This window comes from Dromaius novaehollandiae, chromosome 6, assembly GCF_036370855.1.
Source record: "Dromaius novaehollandiae isolate bDroNov1 chromosome 6, bDroNov1.hap1, whole genome shotgun sequence".
Classification (NCBI taxonomy): domain Eukaryota; kingdom Metazoa; phylum Chordata; class Aves; order Casuariiformes; family Dromaiidae; genus Dromaius; species Dromaius novaehollandiae.
The window spans coordinates 23,079,628-23,105,697 of record NC_088103.1 but is presented as its reverse complement, the minus strand read 5'-3'; the positions used below and the strand labels follow the sequence as shown (position 1 = coordinate 23,105,697).

Below are 26,070 nucleotides of genomic sequence, written 5' to 3'. Positions count from 1 at the left end.
TATTTCTTATCATATCTTTCTTTTATACTATTGTAGCTCATTCCCCTGCCTTCCACCTCCCCTCTTCCCACCTCCTAAAAAGTTTGGGGACTTTCTTACTCTGATTTTTTGGTTGGTTGTTTGGGGGATTTCTTTTATTCATGTACCTGTTTTACGTTACACTGTTGATTTGTTCCTTAGAATTGCATTTCTGCCTGCCTGGAACTTCTGTCTCGTCATATGATTCTTTTCTTTAAAGCTATAAGCTGTGCTGTGTAGCATTTTCTGAACACATACAAAATTAAGACGAAACTTTTCCTCTTCAGTTCTTTTTCCTGAATGACCCTCAGATTAAAGAGGTATGCTGTTCGAAAGAGCCAACCAGAAGTAATTCCTAGCAGTTGCAGTGACAGTACCTGCTTACAGCTATCTCCAGTGTGACTCCAGTTCAGCTTCTGAAACCTACACCTTTTCTGCGCACCGCAGCAAGAAATACAGTATATCATCACAGGATCTTCACGCATACCTGCATATAGACTCTATACTGTGTATCTAAATTAGCTCATTGCCACTAAGACCAACATGCATTGCTCATTGATGTTAATGGGAGTTATGCCTGAGCGTCAAGAGAAGAATAGCTCCTCAGTGCACTAAAGGGATTAACTGAGCCGTGTTCATTGATTACTGAAATGTGATCATTAGGCTCCAAGAATATAAAGAGCATTTCAGTCATGTACAGTGGACATTGCATTGTTCATAAACCCATTGATTTGCCAAGACAGAGCTATTAGAAGATCTGTTAATTTTTGGATAGCTGATGTAAAGTTTGTTAGATGTATGTCATCAGGAAAAAAAATTTTGATTACTGATTCTGTGAGATGCAAATTTTCTCTCTTCAGTTAAAGAAGGTGAAATGAGAGCTTTATTGAGGCTTCCTTATAAAGAAAAATCTGATTTGTTTCTGTCAGCCATTTTTGGCATCTAAGGTGATGTAATAGTCTAATGAGGAAGTAGTCAGCTTTCATTTAAATAGTTAGACAACTTTTGTTAAGAAAACCACTGAGTTATTTGATCAAGTCCCTTCTACCCCTTTGCTTGGTGTTAATAGTGTTGTGTGCATTTTTTCCTGTTCTCCGTGCGTTGAGTCAGATAGTTACTGGTAGCTGGAATTCCTAAATTTTCTTTGGCTCTGTTCCAGGCCTGACTGTGTCCCCTCAGTTTGATTGTCCTGAAAACTTCACAGCCTGCTCTTTGCTTGACTCCGCTGTAACTTTAAGGAGCTTCTGGAAAAAGCTTGACTGCCATGAAAAAATTGGACTTGTAGATAGACTGGCTTGAGGCCTTCTCTTGTACTTTTTTTTTTTTTTTTACAATGACATATAACACTCTGCAATTTGTTTGGAAGGCTGCAGATAACTGGTGCTTCTGCTGGCGCCAAAGGAAGGAGTTGATTTCTCTGAGTGATGCAGATCTCAGACTCCATGTTTGGGGAAAAAAAATGATTTCGTCATCCAAATACATGGTGTAACTTCTCTTCACAGAGCCTTGTGATAGACATTGTGATTAGAACATGATAAATAGTACAGATAACACTGGTTGCATATACGGTATTTATTGCTTATTGTAGGTGAATAGTATTTTGGCTAATTTTGACTTAGCAGATTCTTTTTTTCTTTTTGGTATGTTACTTACAGTACAGTGCAGTAAATGGTAAAGTTTAGTTTATTATCTGCCATCTTTTTATTGAGAATGATTTGAACTAAATTTCAGGCTTTCACTGGAGTTCAGTACAAAAGGTACAAATGGAAAATTGCTTCATACACCTTATCAACACTGACCTCCTTTTATTCTAGTTTCCAGGGGTATGCTGAAGACAATGATTTTTATGTATTTTGATGGAAGCAGCAAGGTTTTATATGCGTGCCTGGGAACAATTTATTATAATTGACTGAACAAATTTGAGCCATGTACTGGTAACAATAGTTTGGTTTTCTTCCAGGTAAACTTATTTAGTTACTGAAGTTCAAGGAGACCTTGTCTTGGAGCAACAGATTGTTCAAGGGAGAACAATTCATGATTGCTTTCCAAGTAGCTACAGGAATATTTTGGGTGATGTACTGTCCCAGACAGAAAAACAGAATTATTACTGAGGAGATCAGCTGTATGAACTTCCTCTACTGCTGACAGGCTTGTAAGCAAGCAAATAGCTCTCTTCTTCTGTAAAGACTTTGTCATACAATGGCTGTTTATTGCAATAAGGAAGATGCATCTTGAGATGTCTTTAAGCTATTAAAGTGACAAAATAAAATCTTGAATGACTGTATAATGCTCAGTCATATTTGTAGAGTAGTTATAATTTCTTCCGCATTTTGAAGTAGTTTACATCTTAGCAAAACACCCGCTTTTTCTTTTAAGAGAAGTTTCATGTGCACAGTTAAACTCTGAATTCCATGAATCGGCTGATTTCTACATACTTGATAAAAGTTATTAATACTTTCTAAGTGGAATGCATCACTGCATACTGTAAGTTTCCAGAATTCATCACCGGGCTATAAAATCCTCTTTGAAGTTTCTCTTCTCTGTTTTAGTTATTTCTCAGTGTGCAGGAATGCAATCTGCTGATCCCTAGGCTTGGTATGTGCAAACTGGCAGCAGTGTGGACTGACAGTTTAATAACATTTTAAGAGGATTTTTGTTTTTCTCTTAAAGGAGTTAGTGTTTGAGCAATAAGCTCAGACTTGTGTATTAAAATATTTATTATTTTAAACTTGAATAGTTTTTTAACATCTGGAATTTGCTATATGTATGATTTCTGGTAGGGTTAGAGGGTTTTTACAGTTTCCTACATGGATGTCTTCTGAACATAATAACATGCCTACATAATTGTAAGGTTGTTGTCTTTTTAAAACTTCTTTCTGAAAGAGCCCAAGATATCTGTTTTGATATATTTCTAGCTCTGATTTTTTAAACACTGCTATCTTTTGTTCAGGCTTCAGCAATTGTTAAAATGGATGATGGATTAGCAAGGAAATTAGATACAGTTCTTGGACTAAAGAATGCTACTTTTGGCTTTTAGTGAAGGAAAACTTTAAAAAAAAAATTGAAGTGATTATACTGCAAGTCATATTTAATTGGAGGAATGACTGTAACCACATTGTTTTCATGTGTTCGTCGCCATAAACTTTCCAAATTGTTAAAATACTGGGTTAGACTGGTATTTTAACAAATGTATTTTGGAAAGTAAAGTGTTTATTTTGGCTTGTGTGCAAAAAAAAAAAAAAAAAAAAAAAAAAAAAAAAAAAACTGGAAGATGCTATGCTGGTGCTAGGCTCAGCTGTAGGGAGGCAACTCATCAAAATCATTGCTGCCAAAGGGTGAGCTTTTAATATCACTGAATCTAGAAGCAATCCTCACTGCGAGCAATTATTTCTCCTTTTTGTAGGAACAGCCTGAAAAAAAAGACAAATCTGGATTTAGACACACTAGGCATGACACATGGGTTTGTTCACAAAGGCAAGCTTTAGGTTAGTGAAACGAAGTTCCTTTGCATCTTTCTACCGTCTCAGTGGGGCAGAACAGGAGCAGCTGCTGAAGAGATTGACTTGAAATAACTGAATTAGGGTTAATCTCTAACTTGCCCTCTGAAGGATCCAAATGCTAACTATTTACCTTGTGTTTCTCTACTGGTAATCAAGTTATCTAAAAGTGATCACGGACTTTTAAGTGGTCCACAGGAATAGCACAAGGAAAGAAAATCCACATATACTATATGGAATCCATGTATAGCAAAATTTTAAATGGATGTGCACTTACTTGCATAAGATTAGTGAGGTCTGAAAGTGAAGAACCTTGATTTCCACTGTTGTGTTTCAACAGTAAAAAATATTGGCCTAAATTTAAACTCTTTAAATACCTGTCAGGCCCTCTGAAAGTTTGATCACTGTGGTCTTGTTCCTCTGAAACACCTTTCAAGGTTTTTTTTTTTTTTTTTTTTTAAAAAAAGCTACAGCATAAAAATTTTCAGCTTCACAAAGCAGTGTATCCTTATGTGACAGGTAGATTTGTTTTCTGGGGAATAATAGTAAAATTAAAACTGGCAAAAGAAAGGGTAAATAAAATGATAAAAATAGAATCAATGGTAGCAATGGTGATAACTAGTCCCTAGTCGTATGATGCAGTGAAGTGGTAATACAACCTACACCTTCTCCCTACAGAGAGAAATCTCCCCCTCTTTAGGTAGAACCTGTGCTGGCCATCCCCAGGGTATTCATAGGGGAGCCCCTGTAAATTGATATGTGATACAGTAAAGTGTGAATATGAGAATATATGCATTATTAGCCTGGATATCTATAGAAGTCGCCTGCTGCCACTTGACGTTGCTGCTACTGGCCTGTGGTGGGCTGCTCTTAGTTTTCAGCAACAAACAGTTTGTCCAATCCTGTTTTAGACTGTCTTAAAATAGGAGTAACCATGTGGCCATATTAATAAGAATATTTTTTTAAAAAATCTAATCTCTATATCAAAAAACCTTGGGGGTAATGTATCAAATCCCTACAGCATTTTCCAGTGTGGGTTAAGTCATGTTAATAAAGGGATGAATGCTTTCAGCATTGGTAAAATAATGGATCTGTAGAAATAATTTTCATTAACACCTGGATGATCTGGCTTAATTTCAGTTTGCTCTTCTTAAGATTAAATTGCTTTGTTTTAATGCATGTAATTTTTGTACCTACACTGTAAAAGAAATGTATTCATGTTTTCTTAGAAATAAGAAGTGACTGACATAGAAATCATATGCATAGGCAGTAATTTTATAAAAGTGCATAGCAGTGATCTGGTCTGCTCAGTTTCAAATAGCTTTACAGTTATTAATGAATGTCCCCACAGCGCACTGATAGAGCAAAGTATTTGTATTCTGAAGACAAAATCTTGAATTCTCATATACTAACAGTAATGACCTACCAGAATTAAGATAATAGGACCAAATTCTCTTTTAATCCATATTGGTATAATCCTAGTGATACCAGTCAGGTTCCACCAACATAAGTATGAGCAGAAAATTAGATTTTAGAATTAAAGAATCTGATACACTTAAAAATTTGTTCTGGGAAATTAAAAATGAGGACTGAGGAGTTAACCTTTTATCTTATTAATAGTTAGGTCTTATATAAAGAGAAATGGTGTAGTTCTGGTGTGGGGGGTTGGGTTTTTTTAGCTGAAAAATCGTAGTTTATACCAACTATAACTGTTGAGTGATTTTATATTGATACTTTTCCTTATCTTTTGGTTGATTTACTGACAGATTCTACTCTTAATTCAGGTTAGATAGAATCTTTAATTTTTTGTTGTTGTTGTTGCTTCAGATATTCTAGTGTCTTAATACTTTTTCATACATTCACTGCCTGAAGCATACATACAGTGCCTGAAGCTAGTTTGCTGCTTCTGTTTTAAGTACCATTTCCAAATCTTGCATGCTGTATTGCAAATATAAATTTGCATTGGATGTCATTTTATCATTTTGACAGCCTTCTAATCTGTTCTGTTCCTCTGCCTCTATAGAGAATAAGTAGATGGAATTACAAGTTGTTATCCATGGGAAATCATGTAATGATGTAATTAACATTAGTAGAACAGCTAACAATAATGACAACATCCAAAAACTCTAGAAAGAATCCTTAAACTTCTGTTGGAATTATTATTTTTAGAGAGAGGAAAAATATCCCAAGATTTCATTATTTCATTTAATTTGAAAACACTTTATTATAGTTAATATAGTTTTATTTTATGCTGCCTACTGCATTGGATTTTCAGGATTCACAATAGCATGGTCTGTCATCAGTGCAAGCAAGTTACGGGGTTGTTGGCTTGCCCAGTGCTACTGAAAGCGGTAAATGTCCATGAGCAGAAAACAATAGAGATCATTGAATTATGTTTTTGCTTAGACTGTTTTAAATCTTTTGCTTCTGTAATGCATACATAAAAATTCTTCTTTAAAAAGTAAATAGGCTATTAGATATACTAGGATGGAGATATTCTATGACAGGTTTATTATAAAGAGGAGCAGATAATTCTGGATATTTGGAATTTCCCACAAGGGGAAAAATCTTTTAACAATTAATAAAGTTACCATATTCCCAGCACAGCAACTGAAGATTTCTGTCTCGCTATTTAATAGCATTGGATATCCTCTATCACGTGTGCAGGTCAACAGAATATTGTACTGAATTTTGGTCACAAAGATTTTCATTTTAATTTTGTACATTATTTTTTTTAACAGTTTTGGACAATGATGCTAGCAGGAACATACAGGTCTTACAGTATGTTTTGGAAAGCAGTTCCTTCTGCTTATTTCTTTCTGGATCCTCCCCCGACTTTGTGGCAGCCATTCCAACTCTTGCTCTTCAAAAATAAGTTATGATCTGGCATTTCCCTCTTACAGTGCATTCTTCTTCAACAGCAGGCCTCCCAAACTACAGCTGAAACAGGTAAATCGGAAAATTCTAAATTCCTCACTTTGGAGGATACAAGATAGCATATTTTCACGGAGGTATTCTCTCTGGCCATATTTGAAAGACTTCCTGTTACCAATATGATCACAAGACTAAACTGAAATAATGCCTGTTGCTAAATTAAGGTTCTGTATGTGTCGCTTATGATCACTTAGCAGGTTGTGGTATTTGAGTGATTTGACAGGCAGTTACCTAGTCTTCAGAAGATCTGAATAGACCAGTAAGAGGAGGTTTAGGGAGCTGTTCCTGTCCCTTGAGGATATTTGGTCTGGTTTTAAGGCAATAATATTTTTAAATTATGTTCTATTAATTATAAAAATTGCCTATAGATTGTTGTCCTTATATGGATTCCAGCTGTAATTTATTCTTGTTTTGCTGTCTTAATGGAAAAGAAATAGAGTACAAAGTACTCCATATTTCATTTCATAAATTTTAATTTAAACTCATCAAGAGATGCTCTTTTTTAAAGAGCGTCCAATAATTTTTAAAAGTGCTAATCCTTGATACAGATCCTATCTTTGTTGTAGTCTAATAGTGGTCAAGGCCTTGTAAGGTAGGTGCTGTATACATGCATTGTAGAAGATGATATTGGGTAGTTGTTCTAAATGTTGAAATAATGAAGCTACACACACATACTTGCAGGTATTCCTTTAGGTAAAATCAAAAGTAAATTACTCTACCAAATGAAAAGATAATATATACAGGGTCATACTAGGTCTGGGTTTGATCTCATTTGCATCTGCATAAATCATTCACAGCTCCATTGAAAGGAATAAATTTACATGAATGTAAAATTGGATTAATTGAGATCACAATCAGGTCTGCTGGGCTTTCTAGCGTCTCGGAAGAAACTGAAAAAGGAAATCTTTAACTTCAAAATACACCTCACACTGATTTTAATAAACTTTAAAAGCAAATTAACTGTATCAGGGCAGTACAGTTATGAACAAAGCATCTTTTTCTTTGTGCTTTCTGTATTGATTTCTTCGTTCTGTTAATTTTCATTTTTGAGTTTTTGAAAAAAAATATTTCATGTTGTGTACAAGATAAGATATAAAGCTCATCAGGTCTAATCGTGCTATTTTTGAAGCTAACTGTAGCTTCAAAGGTTTACCAGCATTCCAGTAAATGTAAAATTTCCCTTACCTTCCACTGCTGCCAGACACGGCCTGGGAGCTGGTGCTGAGGCTGACTTGATCATGGGAGGTGTGGAGCTGCCACTGAATTCAGAAAAGACAAATTCAAGTGCCCTTTGCAGTCCTTTTTCAGGAGTGAACAGGACTAAGTTACCTGTTTTGTGAAAATTATTTGAACTTGGCTGAGAGTTTGAGCTACACACCAAGGAATTCAGATAATGCCAAGCTCTGCTTTTAGCTGCATGTAATCATGTGTATTATATATCTCCCTTGTAAATGTTGTTAAAATTTCCTTTTATTCATTATAAACAAACATAAATATTATTATGAAGGAATACATCAGTTTAAAAATAAGCATAAGTTATAATAAAGAATTGTATTTTGCCCTTTTATTTGATATCTTGGGAATCAGAATCGAATATCCTCACAGTATATGGCAATCTAAAGCCTTCTTAACAAATTATTTTGACAGAGATATTGCTTGTGTCCAACCACAGCAAATCTAAAAGTATTGCGAATGAAACTGGCAGGGGGAGAAGTAAGAGATTCTGGTTAACTGGAGCAAATACAATACAGTATTTATATACATAAGTAATGAAGAAATAGACAAAATAAGGGTTGTCACTATTCAGCTGTTGGTGAATGGAATAAAACCCATTTATTTACATGAATGGATAATATTAACTGCTTGGGAGGAATAGCATACCATCTCTCCTGAAAGTGGTTAGCAAAAGTATAAGACAAAGTGGTTTGAATCAGCACTCGGCTACAGCATTTCCATCCCAGAAATCCTGGAGAGGAGAAGGGAACCTGAGCCATGCTGGGCACGCAGAGTAAGCCTCATTTTCCCAGTGCGTCTGACCTACTTACTGCATCTGCACTGTGCAGATGGCTGGTGCTTGCGTGGTGACTCCAGCGCGCTCCGAGCGCGTCACGCTTGCTGTGGGTGAGTGCAACAATTGCACAGTGACCAAAGTGTTCAAGACGTGTTGGTCCTTCTGCACAGATGAACTGTGCAAATGGGCCGCGTTACATGCAATGGCCATTTGGCCAGAATTCCCAATGTCAGGCAGCATGAAACAATAAAAAATCAATACTTCTAATGCAGCTAACTGCCTATATTGATGATTTTATATCTAGTTGGTAATAGAATAAGAAGCTGAAAGGTGATTTAGGAATGTGGAAATATATATTTCATCTGAAGTTTCTTGTTCCTTTCTGAGCTTTTAAGAATGAAGGCCAATTTTTGTGCATGTGAATTTTATTTTGATTGACTGTTATGTTATAGGAGTGTTTTATCAGTTCTCCTTCAAATCATTGTTCACGTTCGCACTGTGGACCCATTATTTTCTTGGAGTCTGTGCCCAGTCTATGTAGGTTCTGTGAGGGACACAGGGCTTTTCCAGCTTCAAGTGGTGAAAGTGTCACATAAGGAATTCATGGGCTATTTTGAGCCTTGCCTGTTCTAACGCAGTAGTCTTTCAGTTGGTTGATATTTACCTTTCTTTGAAGAGGGATTATTCCTTGAGAATCTGGAGCCTTGGATACGAGGCATTTCCTCATGGGACAGTGGATGGAATATGTGGGATAATAGCTAGCGGCGGCCAATCCTGAAATGTTAATTTCTAGTAAGTAGACTCATAACCTGATACCACCTTTCCAAAATTTCATCTTGGTCATTCAGAGGGCTCCTAGCATGCAAAGAGAGTAAGTCTTAAAGTCAGAAGAGACTTCACTGTTTGTTTGTTTTTGTTCTGTTTTGGTTTTTTTACTTCTGTTCTCATGATCTATTTTGGAGAAACTTCTTTATTAGTTCTGGAGAAAAGAAACTTTTTAAAATCAGTGCAGGTAGAATGTTCCACCACAAGAAAGACTGCAACCTCATTACTCCAGAACTTGTTTGGACCCTGGAACTTTTCATCTTTCACATTCCTATCAAGAAATACCTAGAATCTCTCTATCTTAATTTCAACACTGATGCCATTAGTGCCAAGTGACAGCAAATTGGTTGTCTTCCTGGCTTGACTGTCTGCCTTTGTGGCATGGTATGACAGGCTCTCGTTACAATCTGTGAACAAGTTCCTGTTACCTACAAACAGGTTTAGCCATATCCTGGCACTTGTATAAAACATACCAGCACCTAGTGGACAATTCTGATTTTTTTAAAATCTAAATTGTGTATCTTGTTCCCTCAAAACAATGAGGCATTAGTGAAGCACTGCCATAAATGTCATAGTGCCAAAACTCAGTGCAGTCTCCAAAAAAGCCCAGATATCTTTAGTGACATCACTGAGGGGTGTCTCTGAAAGATTTTGTACATTTTCTGTCTGAAATTCATCCATCCTTTCCTCCCTTCCCTGCTTCCTCCCTCCTTGTTATGCCCTTGCTGCAGTGCCTGGGCATGATGCTAGGCCTGAGGGTATTTAGGGTCACTGGCTTCCTAGGATTTCCTGGTATTTTCCTGGTTTTTAAGGTTCAAATACTACTTGGAGTGAGCCTGTGTGGGACTGAATATAACAATCAACTATCTACTAAATAAAAAGTGAAGGTTATTTATTAGTAACTGAAAATCCTTTCAAATGTATTTGCTATGAGCATGTTTGCAGCTGACCCTCTTTTCTCCTTTGATGAAGGTTGGGATTCAGAACGGGAAGGGTGAAATACATTTGGATTATCCACTACTTGTTGCTGTGGCAACATAGATGCATAATTTTAAAGGGAAGCATTTTCAGCATTTGGAGTAGATGACATTTTATGTCTTTTTGGTATTTCAGATTCAGAAATAGGATTATCATTTGTCAAGTTCTTATAATTGTCACACATCCACTTGAAATGTAATGTGTTATATGTTATGTTTATAAAATGCATAACAAATTAGTCAAAAAAACGATCTCTAATCGCTCAGGCATGCATCATAAATGAAGGGTTTGATTTGACAACAAAAATGACTCTTACAATCTGTATTACTGGAGCTTTGCTAAGTGGTAAATAGTTTAATGTATTGGGAGTTTTTGACAACAGATGAAGACCTGCCACTTTAAAGACTCCCTTGCCTTAACTGCTTTCTAACTCCAATAGTCAAAAGCTGTTAAGCTTTAAGTGCTCTGTCATATTTGTGGGCTTTTATAGCAGAAGAGTAGAGCAGACAGCAGTGATGATGGAAAACGATGGTAGGTAGACTTAAAATACTCTGAAGCATAGAGACAATTGTATGTAATGCCTTGAATTGAATCCTTTTTGAATGAAATGATCAGCCATATGTGCCACCCTTATGGACCCTGTGAGAAGGGGAGAAGAAATGCACCCTATTGCTAACTGTGCATGAAATTGCAGTGTTAGGAGATATTGACCAGATGTTTCAATCTCAACAAATAACTTGTTATGGAACTGAGTGAAAATCTCTCTGCTACTTTGATCACATACACCTTAAAGGAAGAAGTAATTTAATAGAGGCTGTCGAAGTTCATCATTGTCAATAAACTTTGACTTGACCTTTGCCATCTGTTTTTGATACCATTGCTGATAGAAGTTGATAGGCAGATGTTTACAGTTTGCACTGTATGAATTCCGTGCTGCCACGCAATCAGAGAGATCACTTTGGGATTTTTTTGCTGTGATTCTGAGTGTGGCTGTACTCACTGAGGCTGCACACCATCTAGCAGGAGAGTAAGAGTGACACATGCATGCATTTTTTTAAAAATAATTTGTTTTAAGGTTACGGATAGGCAAAACCATATGTGAAATATCCTGTAATGTCACTTTGCAACACTGTCATCTCCACTCTTAGGTTAGTACTTAAATACATGTACAGTGTTTTACACTGGAAAACTTTAAGGCATTTTTCAAATGCTTATCAGTCTTCCCAGTATCTCCATGAAGTAAGTGTTAATTGTTTAGAGGCAGGGTAGGTTGAGGCATGATTAGCAGTGTACAGTTGTACAATGAGTGTGTCTTACTGTGCCGAAGTATTACCTTGAGTTTTCATGTTTATATTAATATGCTCCATTAACGCATTCAGCTTCCAGCCACCCAGAATAACAGGGTTTTTTTTTGTTACACTTTATTTGCTGCTTTGTCATGTTTCACGCAGTGTTCAACAAGGAACTTGATATCTTTGAGTCCTTTTACTGATAGGTAAAGGATCTCTAAAACCTTACCTCATACATAGCTTATTAATAATAGCAAATTTCTTAAAAAAAAAAAAAAAAAAAAAAAAAAGCATGCACATGTACAGTTATGGAAGAGTCCCAATAAAGCTAGAATTCTTACTGTTGTGACACCCTTCGCAGGACTCCCATGTAAGTGATGAAGAACTGGCATATTCAGGCCTTGTTTCACAGGTGTGTCACCTTTTACATGATTTGGAGAAGGAACTGCATCAGTGATGTGGAAGACGAAAGGGAGTGACACATCAGATCAGACAAGGAAGACGTGGTTGGTGTTTCAGGTTCTGTGCTTCAAGGGGGGAAGGGACGCAGGGCCAAGCTGCAGTCTCAGTCGTGCCTTGCAAGGTCTTGCAGGAGGCATTCTGGTTTTGATCTCCAACAGATTGTATGACCAATATTAACTTCAGAAGAGAGTCTGCAGCACTTCAGGCATTTGAGGCAGAACTGTAGCTACATCACAGATACGGGATAAGTGGGTGGAATAGGGAATATCGAAGTTAGGATCCTAGTTTGGCCAATTTATGAGGGGCCAAATAAAAGAGAGAGCCTAGCTTTTGGACACATTAAAACTTTGGAATATGGCTACTGCAAGTTTAATTACAGAATGTTTGCTTGTATTTCCTTGTACAGAGAGCAGCTGATTGATTAAAGACTATGTAAAAATAAAACAGTGGAAAAGCAGCTGGAGAGCAAGGGAGGAAGAATAGGAAGTGGAATACAAGAGAAGAATAGCACTGAAAATACAAGTATTTGTACTAGGGATTTTATTCAGAGGCATTTTGTTAGCTTTGTGTTTTTAAATGTAGAAGTGAATGAAGTATTGCTCCTGGATGATTAACATTTTGATAGACATCTTATTTCAAAAAGCTATGGGAAAATGCAACTTGTTGCACCATACTAAAGCTAATAGATATCCCTGTACAGGGATTTGGATAGTACATGTTGGACCAACTTCTGATAAGATGTAGATACTAGTCTCAGTGCAAGGATTTAGCTAGTCTTTTCCTTTCAAAAATATTATCACTTTTATCTCACTTGACTGGAAGTTGCTTGAGGGTGTTGTCATGCATTTTAACAATATCACTTCCTCATGCAAGATTTGGCAGCTTCAGCTAATGGTGGAGGAATTACTGTACAGTACATTGAGCTCCTTTTTGCAAGCCTGTCTTTATAAAGATAAGCTTATTTCTTCCTCTTCAATTTTTTTCCTTAAACGACCATTAAGTGGTAGTAGCCATTGCAATCTATAAATATAGATCAGTGAAAAGATAAAAAGAAAAAAGTTCCAAAGGTGTTGGAACAAAGCCATAGCATCTCATCTGTTTTCCAGGGTCTTGATGCTGTGTTTGATACTTCTCATAGCGATGATTCCTGGATAGGGATTTGAAATGATAGTATGCGTAATAATAACTGAATATTGACTTCCAGTTGTGCTTCAGATGTTTCACACCACTGACAAAAAAATAAGCGAGCCCAATCACTTGGAGCAGTGAAAGTGATAGGGTTTTTTAGGGTTGTTTTTGCATTTTGACAACATTCACATGCTTTTTATATATAAATAACAATTTAGTTTTTGATCTTACTTTTTCTTGTGTTAGCTGATATTTTAAGCTGATTTATTTTCTTTTAACATCAAAATCCTAAAATATTCCTAAAAAGTTTTTAATAGATTGTTTTTAAAATTGGTGATGGGAAATGTTCTAGAGGTAAAACAAACTGGTGAGACCTTCTGAGAGGTATCTGGACTCGTTTTAAACTTTAGAATAGAAAAAGAAAAGAGATACTCCAAATAGAATTGTATGAAAACAAGACATTTCTGTTCTGATTTACTAGAAAGAATGCTTCATAAGTAGTTACTAGCATTGTTTAGTTTAGATTTTAGCAAACATGTTAAGTCTAAGCTAATTTTAGGTCTTTAGAATCCTCTCCTCTGTGAGCTGCAATTTAAAGTAAGATCAGATTTGACAGATCTCACAGAGGAGAGTCCAGCTTCAAATAATGCACTTCAGATGCACTTCAAATGTCTGTATTCAGTAGTGTTAACAAGCTCTGAAGACCCTTCACTGTGAAGGGGCATAATGCTTCCTGGTGGGTTTGTCAGTTCGCGGGTATTTAGGATTCACACATACAGCTGAAACTCCTGTGTACGGAAGGTATGTCAGTCTAAGCAAAGCTTCGTGAGCTTTGGCGTTGTTAGTTTAAGGAGACTGACAGATGTGGAAATGCAATACTAAAAAGTTTAAAAAAAAAAAAAAAAAGAATTCAGGAGCTAAAGAATTCAGACGGGAGAAAAATGCGGGACTGATAGCAAACGTCTTCCTCAGCCTCCTTGTGGGTTATGGTTATCAGTGTTGCCCAGATATCTGTGGCACTTGCAGCAAAGCATAAAGTCAGAGTAAAATGCCATCATTTCTGAAGAGTCTTTGTTTTAGTCTGAGGGCTATAAAGCTGTCTTTTTTAGCTTCATCAGTATGGTGGGTTTTTTAGGTCTTAAGAGACTGTATAGAGACCCAGCAGCAGTGAATTCTCCTTTTGCAGAGGGAGTCTATTTGCAGCTGGAGATCGTGAGGAAAATTAGATCAAGTATTCAGTCGTGCTGCTTTTTGCCTTTCAAGCAGAGGTCCTCCTCTACTATGGACTTTGCAGCAACAGCAGAGAAGAGCTTTGAACAGGGATCATCTGTTCTGAAGTGGGATACTAGACTCTACCCTGTGTCCTAAACATGGCATTCTCAAATTAAATAGCATACTTGGGAAATACAAATCAAATGACTTAGTTCTCTTCTTTTTCTAATTCTTTAAGACCACTGATGATTTTTGCATAGCACGAGGGGGCATTTTATGACTCCTTGTGTGTAAGAGACCACACAAGTAACTCCGTGATCATCTTGGTCTGAAAATCGTTCTCAAAAGACAGCATTCAGTAGTCAGAGTCAAGTCCTTTCTAGTGTTGGAAGTGCTTCTGTAACTCAGAGGAAAGGTTGTTTCCAAAGGTGTCTTCTAATCAAAAGTGGGAGGTAGATGTACCATATTTTCAGATCTGAGGATGCAGATGAATTGGACAGAGTTAACTCCAAGCACTTTTAAAAAGTGACAACAGAGGCTTTAGGAGTTTTACTTCTTAGGAAGATTTTTTGGCATCTTGCAAGAAAAGACAATGTTCCCCTCAATTGCTACCCACTCCCTGGAATACAAAGGTCCTTACACTTCAACATTAGCTAAAGCATGCCAAAGAGTTCACCCTGTTAACTGTGATCACTAAAAAAACATTTAAACAGCGACTCCTACTTCTGTGACCCCAGGTCAGGCTCATGAAGTTAAGGAGAGCAGCATTCTGTCCTTCTCTAGTACATCCTCTAGTGGTCGGAGTGTTGGCCTCTTTTGAAGTACTGGCTTCACTATTTGATTGTAAGGAATAATTTGCTTGCAGAGATAGGGTAATTCAATATTAGATGCTTATTTTGAAATCAGCCCAATTTTAAGCTAGGGTTATAGTAAAGGCAAGGAAAAAGTAGTTAAAAATGTTAATATTTGCATTTGGTTTTTCAGAGTGAATACAATAAAAATATAAGGAAAATGTAATCTGTTTAACTCAAGAGAACATCTGAAAGGTGTTTTGTTTCCCCTGCTCCTTCCTCTGTCACAGATGCTTATCCTAACTGACAGGGTCAGGGCCTGTCCTTGTGTGTACCTGATGTCCTTAAGTTGCGTTGACAGAGGAAAACTGCAGGATGGAGAAACACACTGGATTTCATAAGCCACTCTAGATGTTGGGTTTCCTCTGCAGTATCATTGAAATTCAAATCTTCCCCCTCCTGAGGCTGTCTTGTTCCTTCATGATAAGTTCCTACTTCTGTCACTTCTGTCTTTGGGCCATTAACAGCCTCAAACTCCCTTGGGGAAGGTGAGGATCTTTGGTGTGGCCAGGTGCCAACCTCTCCTGACCAAACTGTCAATACAGTTAGTTAATAACTGCCTCGCTGCCTAGTCAAACCCTAGATAATTAACTCATTATGCCAGAGCCTGCTGAGCTGGGTCATTTTCCATTTCTGTCTAGAGTCTTTTCATTCAATTAAATCTTATATTCCACATAAATCTGTAAATTGAATTTGCAGTTGATACAGTCCTATACCTGGCATTAACGTGCACAGTTTGTTATTGGCCTTCATTTGAGATTGGATATAGTACTACGTGATTGTTTTATGGTGATAATTGTGTTGTGGCGACTGAGCCCTCGTTGTCATTTAGAGTCATTCAGCCAAAAGTTTAAAAACAATAATAATGGTGTATGAAGTAGTCCATAAAAACCTGTTTTTTCCATATCAGGATATTCAAATTAGACTCAATCCAGGGTCAAATGCAAAAGAACGTGCTCCAAGGTCTACTCTGAAGACATTATTTTGTCTCATTTGTTTTTCATGCAAATGGAAAAAGTGTTTGCTGTGGCTCCTTCCATTAGGTACAACTTTAATGGTATGCCACTGATACGTTTCTGTAGTTCGCCTTCATCATACTGGCAATGTAGTGTCCGCTTTATTCCTTTACAAATACGTAGTCTTTTAACTGAGGTAAAGGAAGAACAATTGGGAATTCTTACTCAACTAGCAAGAGCTCGTTACTGTCATTATGGGAGTATATAGAGATGGTTCCAAGAAGGAGCTGGGAGTATTTGTAACTGGAGATCTGTGAGGAGAGGATCTTAACAGGAACACTGCTTTTCCATCTTCCTCAGTGCTTAACTTAGCTCAGATGTTCAAATGGAAAGAATATCTATACAGTGGCAATATTCCCCACCGTATAATACCCATGTCCAAACTAATCATCGGTATGAGAGGAACCGCTACTTACAGAAGAAGTGGTCTGCACAAATATACAGAGGTTCGTCTCAAGAAACTCCAGATCTTGACTTCTGATTCTGAAGGATAATTTGTATTTAAAGTAAGGACTGTCACAGTTATTTATGGCATGTATCACATCTGAATTCAAATTGAGCTACTGCCAATAACCAAAACTGATATTTTAACAGGAATTCTTTTTTCACAGAAATGTATGTGAAATACTACTTACTACTGCTCCAAATGTTGTCAGACTTTATATATAAAAGAGTGGAAAAGTTACGTAATTTGAGAAAATGCTGTAAGCCTAAGGTGCATTTTGTGTATAGTGTTTAGAGTGATCTCTGTTAATTCTTGTTATTTGTGAGAGTAAGGCATGCTTTTCAACACAGGATGCAAGGCTTTGAGTCTGTCCTGATCAATGTGGAAACTAGATCCATATTCCTTACAGTAGGTCACAACATCTTTAATCTTGTTAAATAATCTGCTCTACTTAACCATACCTCCAAATATAAAAGACTACTGCTTCTAAAAAATATTAAATTATCACTTTGCAAAGTATTCTGTGTAAAATACAAGGGTGTTGTAGATAGATCTCTTACTTGTTAGAGGTTTAATTTATATTAATTTAGAATGGTACTGAATAGATCAGCAGAGCATGTCTAGTATGCCTTTCAAGAATGAGAGATTGAACGCTGCTGCCATCTGACAACACAATCTTTTTGGCCTTATGATGCATATTAAATTGCTTCAGGAAAGAGACCTTGTTACTTTTATCCACCTTTGCCTTATTAATGAAGACTTTTGCATGACTAAAGCAATTTTTTTCCCTCTGGAGCTGAAAGTAATGAAGATGTGACTAAGCATGTATTTGCCACTCAGTTACTTGACCTTTCTACAACCCACAGATACCACTAATGCTGATTTGTAATGGAGACATTATCATTTATTTTAATCTTGATTAGGAAACAATTATAAGTAGGGTTTTAGCATAGCAGTAAATTGATGTAGCCTTTAATTCATACTATAGATTGAGTGGATAAGCTTTCTGGCTGTAATTAGAGGGAATTATAATGACTTCAGTTGGTTGACTCATCACTAGCAGACTAGGGCCTGTGATTGTTTCTTCACATTTTTTTTTTTTTTTAGTTCTCTCTTGATTTTACTTTCCTGCTAAATGCTACTTTTTTTAACTTAATACCAAATGGAGCTACATTTACAGTTGAATGATATGTATTTAGTATTAATAAAAGAGAAGCTTTATGGAATAACCCAGCACCTTGGCAACACGATGCAGCTATGTTCTTTCTTTACAAGTGACAGAACTGCTCTCAATAAAGTTGAAGATAGATATTTTCATGTGTGGTTTAACAGTGTGAATGGGGAGCATTTCCTTTATTTGCATATAATTAAATGGTAGACACAAAAGGTTATTTTCAGTACCATTTAGTTTTTTTATATATATTGTGAATGTTGCACAATGTTTCTTTCTAGATTTCTCAAACATACTGTTTTCCTTATATTTGCTATCTCCCTCTATTTTTTATTTTTGCTTTTCTACAAATCTTCAAAAATACCATTCTCAGTTTGATTGAATGCAAGTGTACAGGCATCTCCTTTGAGCAAGGGAACTTTTTTTTTAGTATGTTTTTACAAGGTATTTTATACATACTTTATTTGATATACAGTCAGTTACATGTACTTAAGTGAGTTTTAGACTAGCTATTAAATATTCAGCAAGACCATTAAAGTAAATTCTTTATTCTTTGTTGATCGTGTCTCAGCTGAGGTGCCTGATGTTTTCTACTTGGCATAGAAGTGTTCTGTAGTATCCTTGTATGTCACTGTGCTTTGTAGGCACGGAATTAAATATTGCAAACAGAAAAAAATGGCATGCTAACTATTTATATTTGGGTTTTGTTTTGTTTTTTTCTGTTGATCTGCAGTGGATGATTCAGAGCCCCTACAAAGCTGCAACTTTCTTTGGATGCATTGGCAAAGATAAATTTGGGGAGATCTTAAAGAAGAAGGCTGAGGAGGCTCATGTGGATGCCCATTACTATGAGCAGAGTGAAGAGCCAACAGGAACCTGTGCTGCATGTATCACTAGCGATAACAGGTCAGGTGCATTTAATTTTTTTTCTTAAGATATGAGTGAAATGGGCATAGGTGTGGAACCTAACTTGTTTGGAATATTTGACCTTTTAGAAATTGTAGTTGGTATAGTAAAGAAACTATCAGCACGAGTTTTGAGACAGCACAGGGCTACCTGGCTCATAATTTGGGCCTTTTTTTTCTTCTGCATTTGGAGAATATCAGAGAATAGAGTAGAAAAATGTGAGATAATCTGCAGTCGCTTCTCGTTTCTGAATTTCAAATTGTTCTGTTGCTCTGAAGAGAGAAAACGTGGGAAACAAAAGTTGGTTAACAACTATGTTTATGCAGTGTATGTGAGAGTTGATTGGCATGTTCCATTATGTGAAGAAAATACTTCAGAAGATAATGTGTTTAAGTAGGAGAGATGTCAGTATATAACCTGATTAAAAGGGTTAAATTGATTTTGTACAGGAGGAAGTAAAGTGAGTATTTTGTCGCCGTGGAAATTCATCTAAGAACTGTAATTCTTTATGTCTAGATCTTAATTAGTTCTCAATCTCGTCTTTCATTTTTTCATTTGCTGCTTTTTTTATATGACCTCTGTATTATCAAAATTACTTCTCCAGAGCTCTTTGATGCACTCAATCTTATTTACTTGTAGTAGGCTATGGACAATGGTCTTTGTGTTATTTTGTGTGTTTCAGAGCATTCTGTAAGGAGAAGAAGAAGAAGGAAAAAAAAAAAAAAACTCTTACTGAGGATATCCATTTTGGTTATTGTAATAAAATTAATAAAAACAAGAATTTCCAAAAAGATAATAAAGAACAGGAGTTTATCTGGAGGGTGTCCCTTCCCTTTCTTCTTCCTCCACTCACAGCATTTGAACTTATCCTTTTACTGTGCATCTCCAAGAAGAGTCTGGCTCCATCATCTCTGTAAGCTTCCATTAGGTAGTCAAAGACAGTAGTAAGCTCTCCCCTTAGCCATCTTTCTTAAACATGATCAAACCCAGTCTTTCCTTGTGTGTTGTGTGTTCCAGCCCCCTAACTCTCTTGGTGGTTCACTGGTGGACTCACTCCAGTATGTCAGTGTCTGTCTTGTAATGGGAAGCCCAAAATTGGACACAGTATTCCAGGTGCACTCTGACAAGTGCTGAATAGAGGGGAATACAGTAACTTCCCTTGACCTGATGGCTATGCTCTTGCTCAAATAGACCAGAATGCAATTAACCTTCTTCTCTGTGAGGGTGCACTGCTGACTCGTGTTCAATGTCTTGTCCACCAGGACCTCCAGGTCCTTTTCTGCAAAGCTGCCTTGTATCCTGTCAGCACCCAGCCTATACTGTTGTGTGAGGTTATTCCATCCCAGGTGTGTGACTTCACATTTGCCTTTTCAGAACTTCAGGTTTTCTGTCAGCTCATTTCTCCAGTTTATTGAAGTCCCTCTGAATGACAGACAGCCCTGTCCTCCAGCTTATCAACCAGTCCCTCCCGATTTAAAGTCCTAAAGAATATCGTACTCTCAGGAATGAATGTACATACTCAAAGCAGAAGATAAAGTCATCAGTTTCATCGGGAGTTCTCACATTAATTACGTTTACAGACTTCTGCCTTCATCTCTAGGATCTGCATTCAGTTTTGCAAAAAGAAGACATGAAATAAAGCTGTGCTCTGTGATTCTCTTTTCAGTCACACAGTCTGTGTGTGTATCTTGTGGCAGTCGCCACTTCCTAGATTACACGATGGGGAAATGAAGTCAAGATTGTCAATAGACAAACATAATGAACTCAAAACAAGTATATGCTTTTTTGCCATGCATCTTAATGGAATATAATAGTTTAGATAAATTTATTCATTAAAATGTCTGCAAATACTTCTTTAAAATAGTAACAATTTATTGAGCAGTTGTTTTGATTTGCTAACATAAATCACTTTTCTCTCTCTTAATATCAAATGTTTGCTTAAATACTAGTGACAGTGGCTTCATCTCGGTCATTGTTTTAGAATGTGCTTTCAGCTACATGGAGTACAAGAGACTAATTTCCCTTCTCGGGGGTGCAGGCGGGGAAAAAAAAGAGAGACCACCACTAAAGGATTTATTGCAAACCTGTCTCTTTTGGTGAGACCATAATGCATTCTCAACCTTTGATTTCCCTCTGATTGTTTTTTGATTTTCAATGTTTTCTTGATTTGTAAGAATCTCTCTAATATGGCCCCAGTTGATATCTCTACTTATTGATTAATCCTTTATCCTAGTTAAGGCATGTGCTAACTTCCTTCTTAAGGTAGTTCAGATTTCTTGTCTCTTTTGGAGAACTAGAAGGTGGTAAATAGCACTCCTGTTTTTCCCAGCAAGTGGCTATGCAAGTTTATGTTCCAGATACCTGAAAATGAGTGTTTGTTGTTTCTCCTAAGTCTGCCTAGCTTTTTACAGAAGAGGGTTCTAAGCTAATTGGAGATTACTGCTCTAAATTCTCTAACTTGACAATACCAATATGCTTTGTTTTTTCAGGTATCTTCAATAAAATACTAACACATGATTAAACTGTTAAATAGTACCTAGACTTCATCATAATCTGACTGATTGGTACATTTTGCTCATATATGCGTGCACACACATATACACACAGAGTCTCCATTAAGTTGTTAGCCTGGAAGCACCATCGCTGTCTCCAATTACCACATTTCATTGAGAAACATCTACCTTCTCTGTGTTCCTCATGTTGAGCTTAATGCTGTTACTGTATAGTTGTAATTTAGGAAAGCTTGGTGCTTTGCCTTCGTTGTAATGATCTTTTACTACACATCACATACAGAGCATCTCCACAGTTGGATGTAGCCACTGAGAACTAGGTTTATAGTTTCAAGGGCATGTCATAAGTGAAAGCAAACATATAAACAGTCTTTGCTTAGGTTTCTGGAACATAATTGCTTTTCACTTATCAATCCGAATGCATGTAGACAGAGAAGATTTTTCCTGCTAGGTCCTTGATGGATATTTACAAGTTGCCAAAACTGGGAGATTGAATTCACTTTCTAAGCTTGGCTTACAAAAATTACTGGTTATGTGCATGTCTGGCTTGGATTTACTTGGTCCTTTCATGGATTTCTTGTCAGTGAGTTGAAAATACTCTTATTCACCAAGAATTAGAACTTCTTGTGCTGCTATGGAGTGGGTTTTCTTTCCTAAATTCACTTTAGTTTTCTTTGGCTTCTGGGTATAAGGCCTTCTGAAGAGTGAGAGGCCCCAAGAGTATTCCTTCAGGCATGAAATGACACAGAACTCTACTGTGTATTTTAATCTAGTCAGAAAAAGTTAGCCTGTAATCTTTTTGTTTTGCTGTTGATAATTTATTTAACTTTCAGCAATGGCTGGTGACAAATGTTTCAGAAAGCTTATAGGGAAATTTGGTTGCCATCATTATAAGAGATTCCTTTGGTGTTTTTGTTTGTTTTAAATTATATTAATGAACATTCTCATAATGAAACTGCACAGAAGGATTTAATCATGGTAGCCCGAATTAAAAGCTCGTGCATAATTCTCTTGCTCTCCTGCTTTTAGCAGTACATCTATAATGTCTATGTGTTTCATAAGGTTGAATGTCTGCAGGTGAGGATGTTAAATAGAGTAAATCTTAAATGCAACAGAGTAAATACAATACAAGTCTCTTATTCTTGCTAATGGAAGTTGTGTACCATGTCTTATGTTATAATTTGCTAGGAAAGAATTAAGTGCAAATAAGTTCTTGGTAGTTTTCCAGTAATGCATAGCTGGACTAAAGGGGTTTTTTTGTTGTTGTTTTGTTTTCTTTGTTGTTTTACTTTTCATCATCTAGGATAACAACTTGACCCTTTTTCAGGTGGTACTTTACTCATGTGCTGAATGAAGATATAAGCGTAACTAACAATTTCTTTAATAATACAAATATCCATTGGAAAAGCAAAATGGCAAGACACACATATCCAGTAACTCTTTGGTCCTGGTGAGGGCTAATGCTCTGTAGACTATAAACAAAAGCAGCTACCCCAGTTCAGATACTGGGTTTTAGAAGAGAACTTAATGAACATCTGGGGGTATTACGCCATGTACAGAGAATTGATCACAGAATATAAAAAGGTTGATTCTAAGCAAGTGAAGTAGTGTGAGCAACATAATATAATATATATATATATATATAGGTATGTAAAATATAAATTGTGCGGATTTTAAATATACTGATTTTTTAAAATATTCTGACGTGACTAAATGTGTGATTCACAGTGTTCTTTGTAAATCTCTTTCATGCTCCTGAGAGTCTTTGATCATCTTCGAGAATTTTTTGTACGAGAATTTTGTGGTAGTAATAAAGGAGGATCTAATGCCTGTGTTTTAATCACTTCTAGGTCTCTTGTAGCTAACCTTGCTGCTGCTAATTGCTATAAGAAGGAAAAGCATCTTGATTTGGAGAAGAACTGGAAGTTGGTGGAAAAGGCCAAAGTTTATTATATAGCAGTAAGTTCAGCTTCTTTCAAATTGTGAAAGTTTGTGCTACAGCATTGTCTGTGGGACTTAAGCAGTGAGGGTGGTTATTGCACATGGTTTGGGGTGATTTCTCATGAATATGATGAAAGAAAATCATGGCTTCAGTTTCAGCATAGTTTGATTTCTTCAACATTAAATGAACGAATGTAGAACTATGTTTTAGTTGTGTGGTTAAATTAGTGGGAGAGATCCTAAGAACTAAACATTTTGAGAGCTTTTGTAATAGTGCATCAAATTTACATTTCACATTTGCTAGTAGATTGTTGTGAAGGATGCACAAATTATGTAGAAAAACACTATTAGCATAATTATTCACTGCAAACAGTTTGAGCTTATTTGTGTGAACAATCTTAATTGCTGTTTATTCCATAGTAATTACTATGGCACCTTATAACTCAATATTTCAGAAACAATGATTGTGACAAATCTCTTGAATGTGGGCGGTGGGGAAAACTGATTTAAATGATGAAATCTTATATGGAATAAAGGGGTTTTGGGGATGAGGCATTAGTAGATTCATAATTAGTAGGACTTTTTTTTAACCATTCAAGAATGAATCAAGCCAGATTAGTGTATTCGTTCAGATTGCATCTTGCCTAGATAGAAGTGGTGAATTTGTTTTCATTTTGCTCTCAAGTTGATATAACTGATCACAATTAGCAAACATAAAACATCTATGATAGATTAAATCCTCGTAATGTGCATATAATGTATGTATTCTGTATGACAGCTGCTTCCATTCCGCTACCTGAGCTATGTGGGAACAGCTGGTAAGAAGTGTAAAAAATTGATTATCCAGGAGGAACAAGTTCATTCAAAATACAGTTATTTCTTTTAGCTAGTGTTAATGTCTCCTACAGCCTGTTAGTGTGCACTGCTGTAGGCTTTACATGGTTGTTATTGATTCTTGTGTATGGCCAAGACTGCCCCTTTATAACTGTCAAAAAATAGTTGCAACCTTCTCAGTATACAAAGAAAATACATCCTGCTGCTCTTGCCATATGTTTGTGCTTCATTCAAAACTAGATACTTTTTTTGTCTACTGATTTCTAATATCTGTTTTTCAAGTGTATTCTGTTTTCATTTCTCAATAATTATACCTCAGTCTGTCCTGAATGCTGTGGTTAGGAATTAATACTATGAGCTAAATATTTTAGAAAGGCTAAGAGTATTGTTAAATGAAGAAGGAGAATGACAAATGTTATCAAAAGCTATGCTGCACCAAGCTTTTTGTATTTTACAATGCTGGTATATAATTACCACTGAAGGTTCCAATATATAATTTAGAAAAATTAGGCTTAGTGGAGATGCTTCAGGGGAAGCGAACGAGGTGAAAGAGACTTGGCTTTTTTATCATGTCGTCTTCATCTTATTTTAGTCCGAAACCTTTCTTCTGTGTTCAGCTGATTTGATCACTTTAATTTTGACTAGCTGATTTACTCTACAGATTTCAATATATACTGAAAGTTGTTCTTCAAATGCCAGTTCTATGGCATCCAGGCATTGACCAAGAGATGTAGAATTATTGTGCTAAACTGAAAGTAAAACCCAAAATATTCATATTTTGACGGATAAATAAGTAACAGTGAAGCGCTAAAAAACTGTATTAAATATTTGCAAAACGGACTTCTGTTTAAGCAGACATCTGGTTACAAGAGGAGATTTGTTAGGTGAAGGACCTGGTCCACACATGTAGCAAATGCGCTCGATGGTTTTATTTAAGAGAATTTTAGGACAGTGTTATCACTTCAGATTATAGATCCCATATGTAAGAATAGTTAAAGAAAGGACATAATGTATAGAACTGTACCCATTCCCTAATGCCACAATGCCTTCGTGGCCTTGTGTGCCCTTCTCTTTCTTTTAGCTTCTTTATGCTCAGTTTTGTAGCAGTTTACCAGATTAAACAAAGCCACGTAGTGAGGAATTACTGCTTTTGAGGTATGGGGTAGCTCTTTTGGTCATTAGCTTTCTACTGTTGTCTGTCTTCACTTCAGTCTTGTTACTTTCCTTGGCTTTCCACTGTGCATATGTTGCTTTGTATTTGCTTCTTTCTAGCCAACTGTCACCTATTTCTTAGAACGCATCAGATGTCTATTAGCGGTAGATGTTTACTCTGGAAATCCGTGTCCTGAGATCGTCAAACAACCCATTTGCTTGGCAGAGGAGGGCAGTTGTTGCTTTAGGACAGGTCTGCAATATCCTGTGGTCGTCTGTACATGTTTCTTGGAATAGATAATGTGCTTTCCAGTGCTGCATTCAGCAGAACAGCCCTCAGATGAAACTCAACTCGGAAATCTAATCAGTTCACAGAGGGGGGAATAGGTACAAAGGGAAAGATAGTGAACCCATGACAGAACCCTGAAAGAGAACTTCTGTTACCCTCAGTGAACACAATACATTTATTTAAGCCATCTGGTAATCAGATCAGCCAGACAAATTGGAGAAAGACTAGCAGAGAATAGAACCTTGTAAATCATAGATGGAAGCAAAATAGAGAGGCTGCCCCAGCTTTCTCAAAGACGGAAAACTTAAAAAGGTGCATTTTAGTTCCTTAAAATTATTCTAGGTTGTATCATTTAAAATAGATTACATGCACCATCATACTCCATGCAATTTCTTTCCTTTCTCCAGTTTGAATTCATGTACTTGTAGTAATTTCTACCATTGACATTGTATCTTCCAGTCTGTCGTATTAAATTCATTGTGGATCATCTAGCTGTACTGCTGGTGTCTGATTAGAGTTCACTGCTAGGGATTTTGCTTCCTACTGGGGCTAGAAAATCTCTTTTCCTCAGACTTTCTCAACTTAGTTCGAAATAAGGAGA

At 36.5% G+C, this 26,070-nt stretch overlaps 1 protein-coding gene across 4 annotated transcripts in view; it reads left to right on the top strand.

Moving 5' to 3' along the window:
- Positions 1-26,070, top strand: part of ADK (adenosine kinase) — a 429,583-nt gene that overhangs the window by 247,806 nt on the left and 155,707 nt on the right. For all 4 annotated transcript variants that reach the window (XM_064513861.1, XM_064513860.1, XM_064513858.1 and 1 more), the window contains exons 5-6: positions 18,571-18,743; positions 23,104-23,212. In XM_064513861.1, the coding sequence (XP_064369931.1) occupies positions 18,571-18,743; positions 23,104-23,212 (282 nt within the window). The remainder of the gene's footprint in view (positions 1-18,570; positions 18,744-23,103; positions 23,213-26,070) is intronic.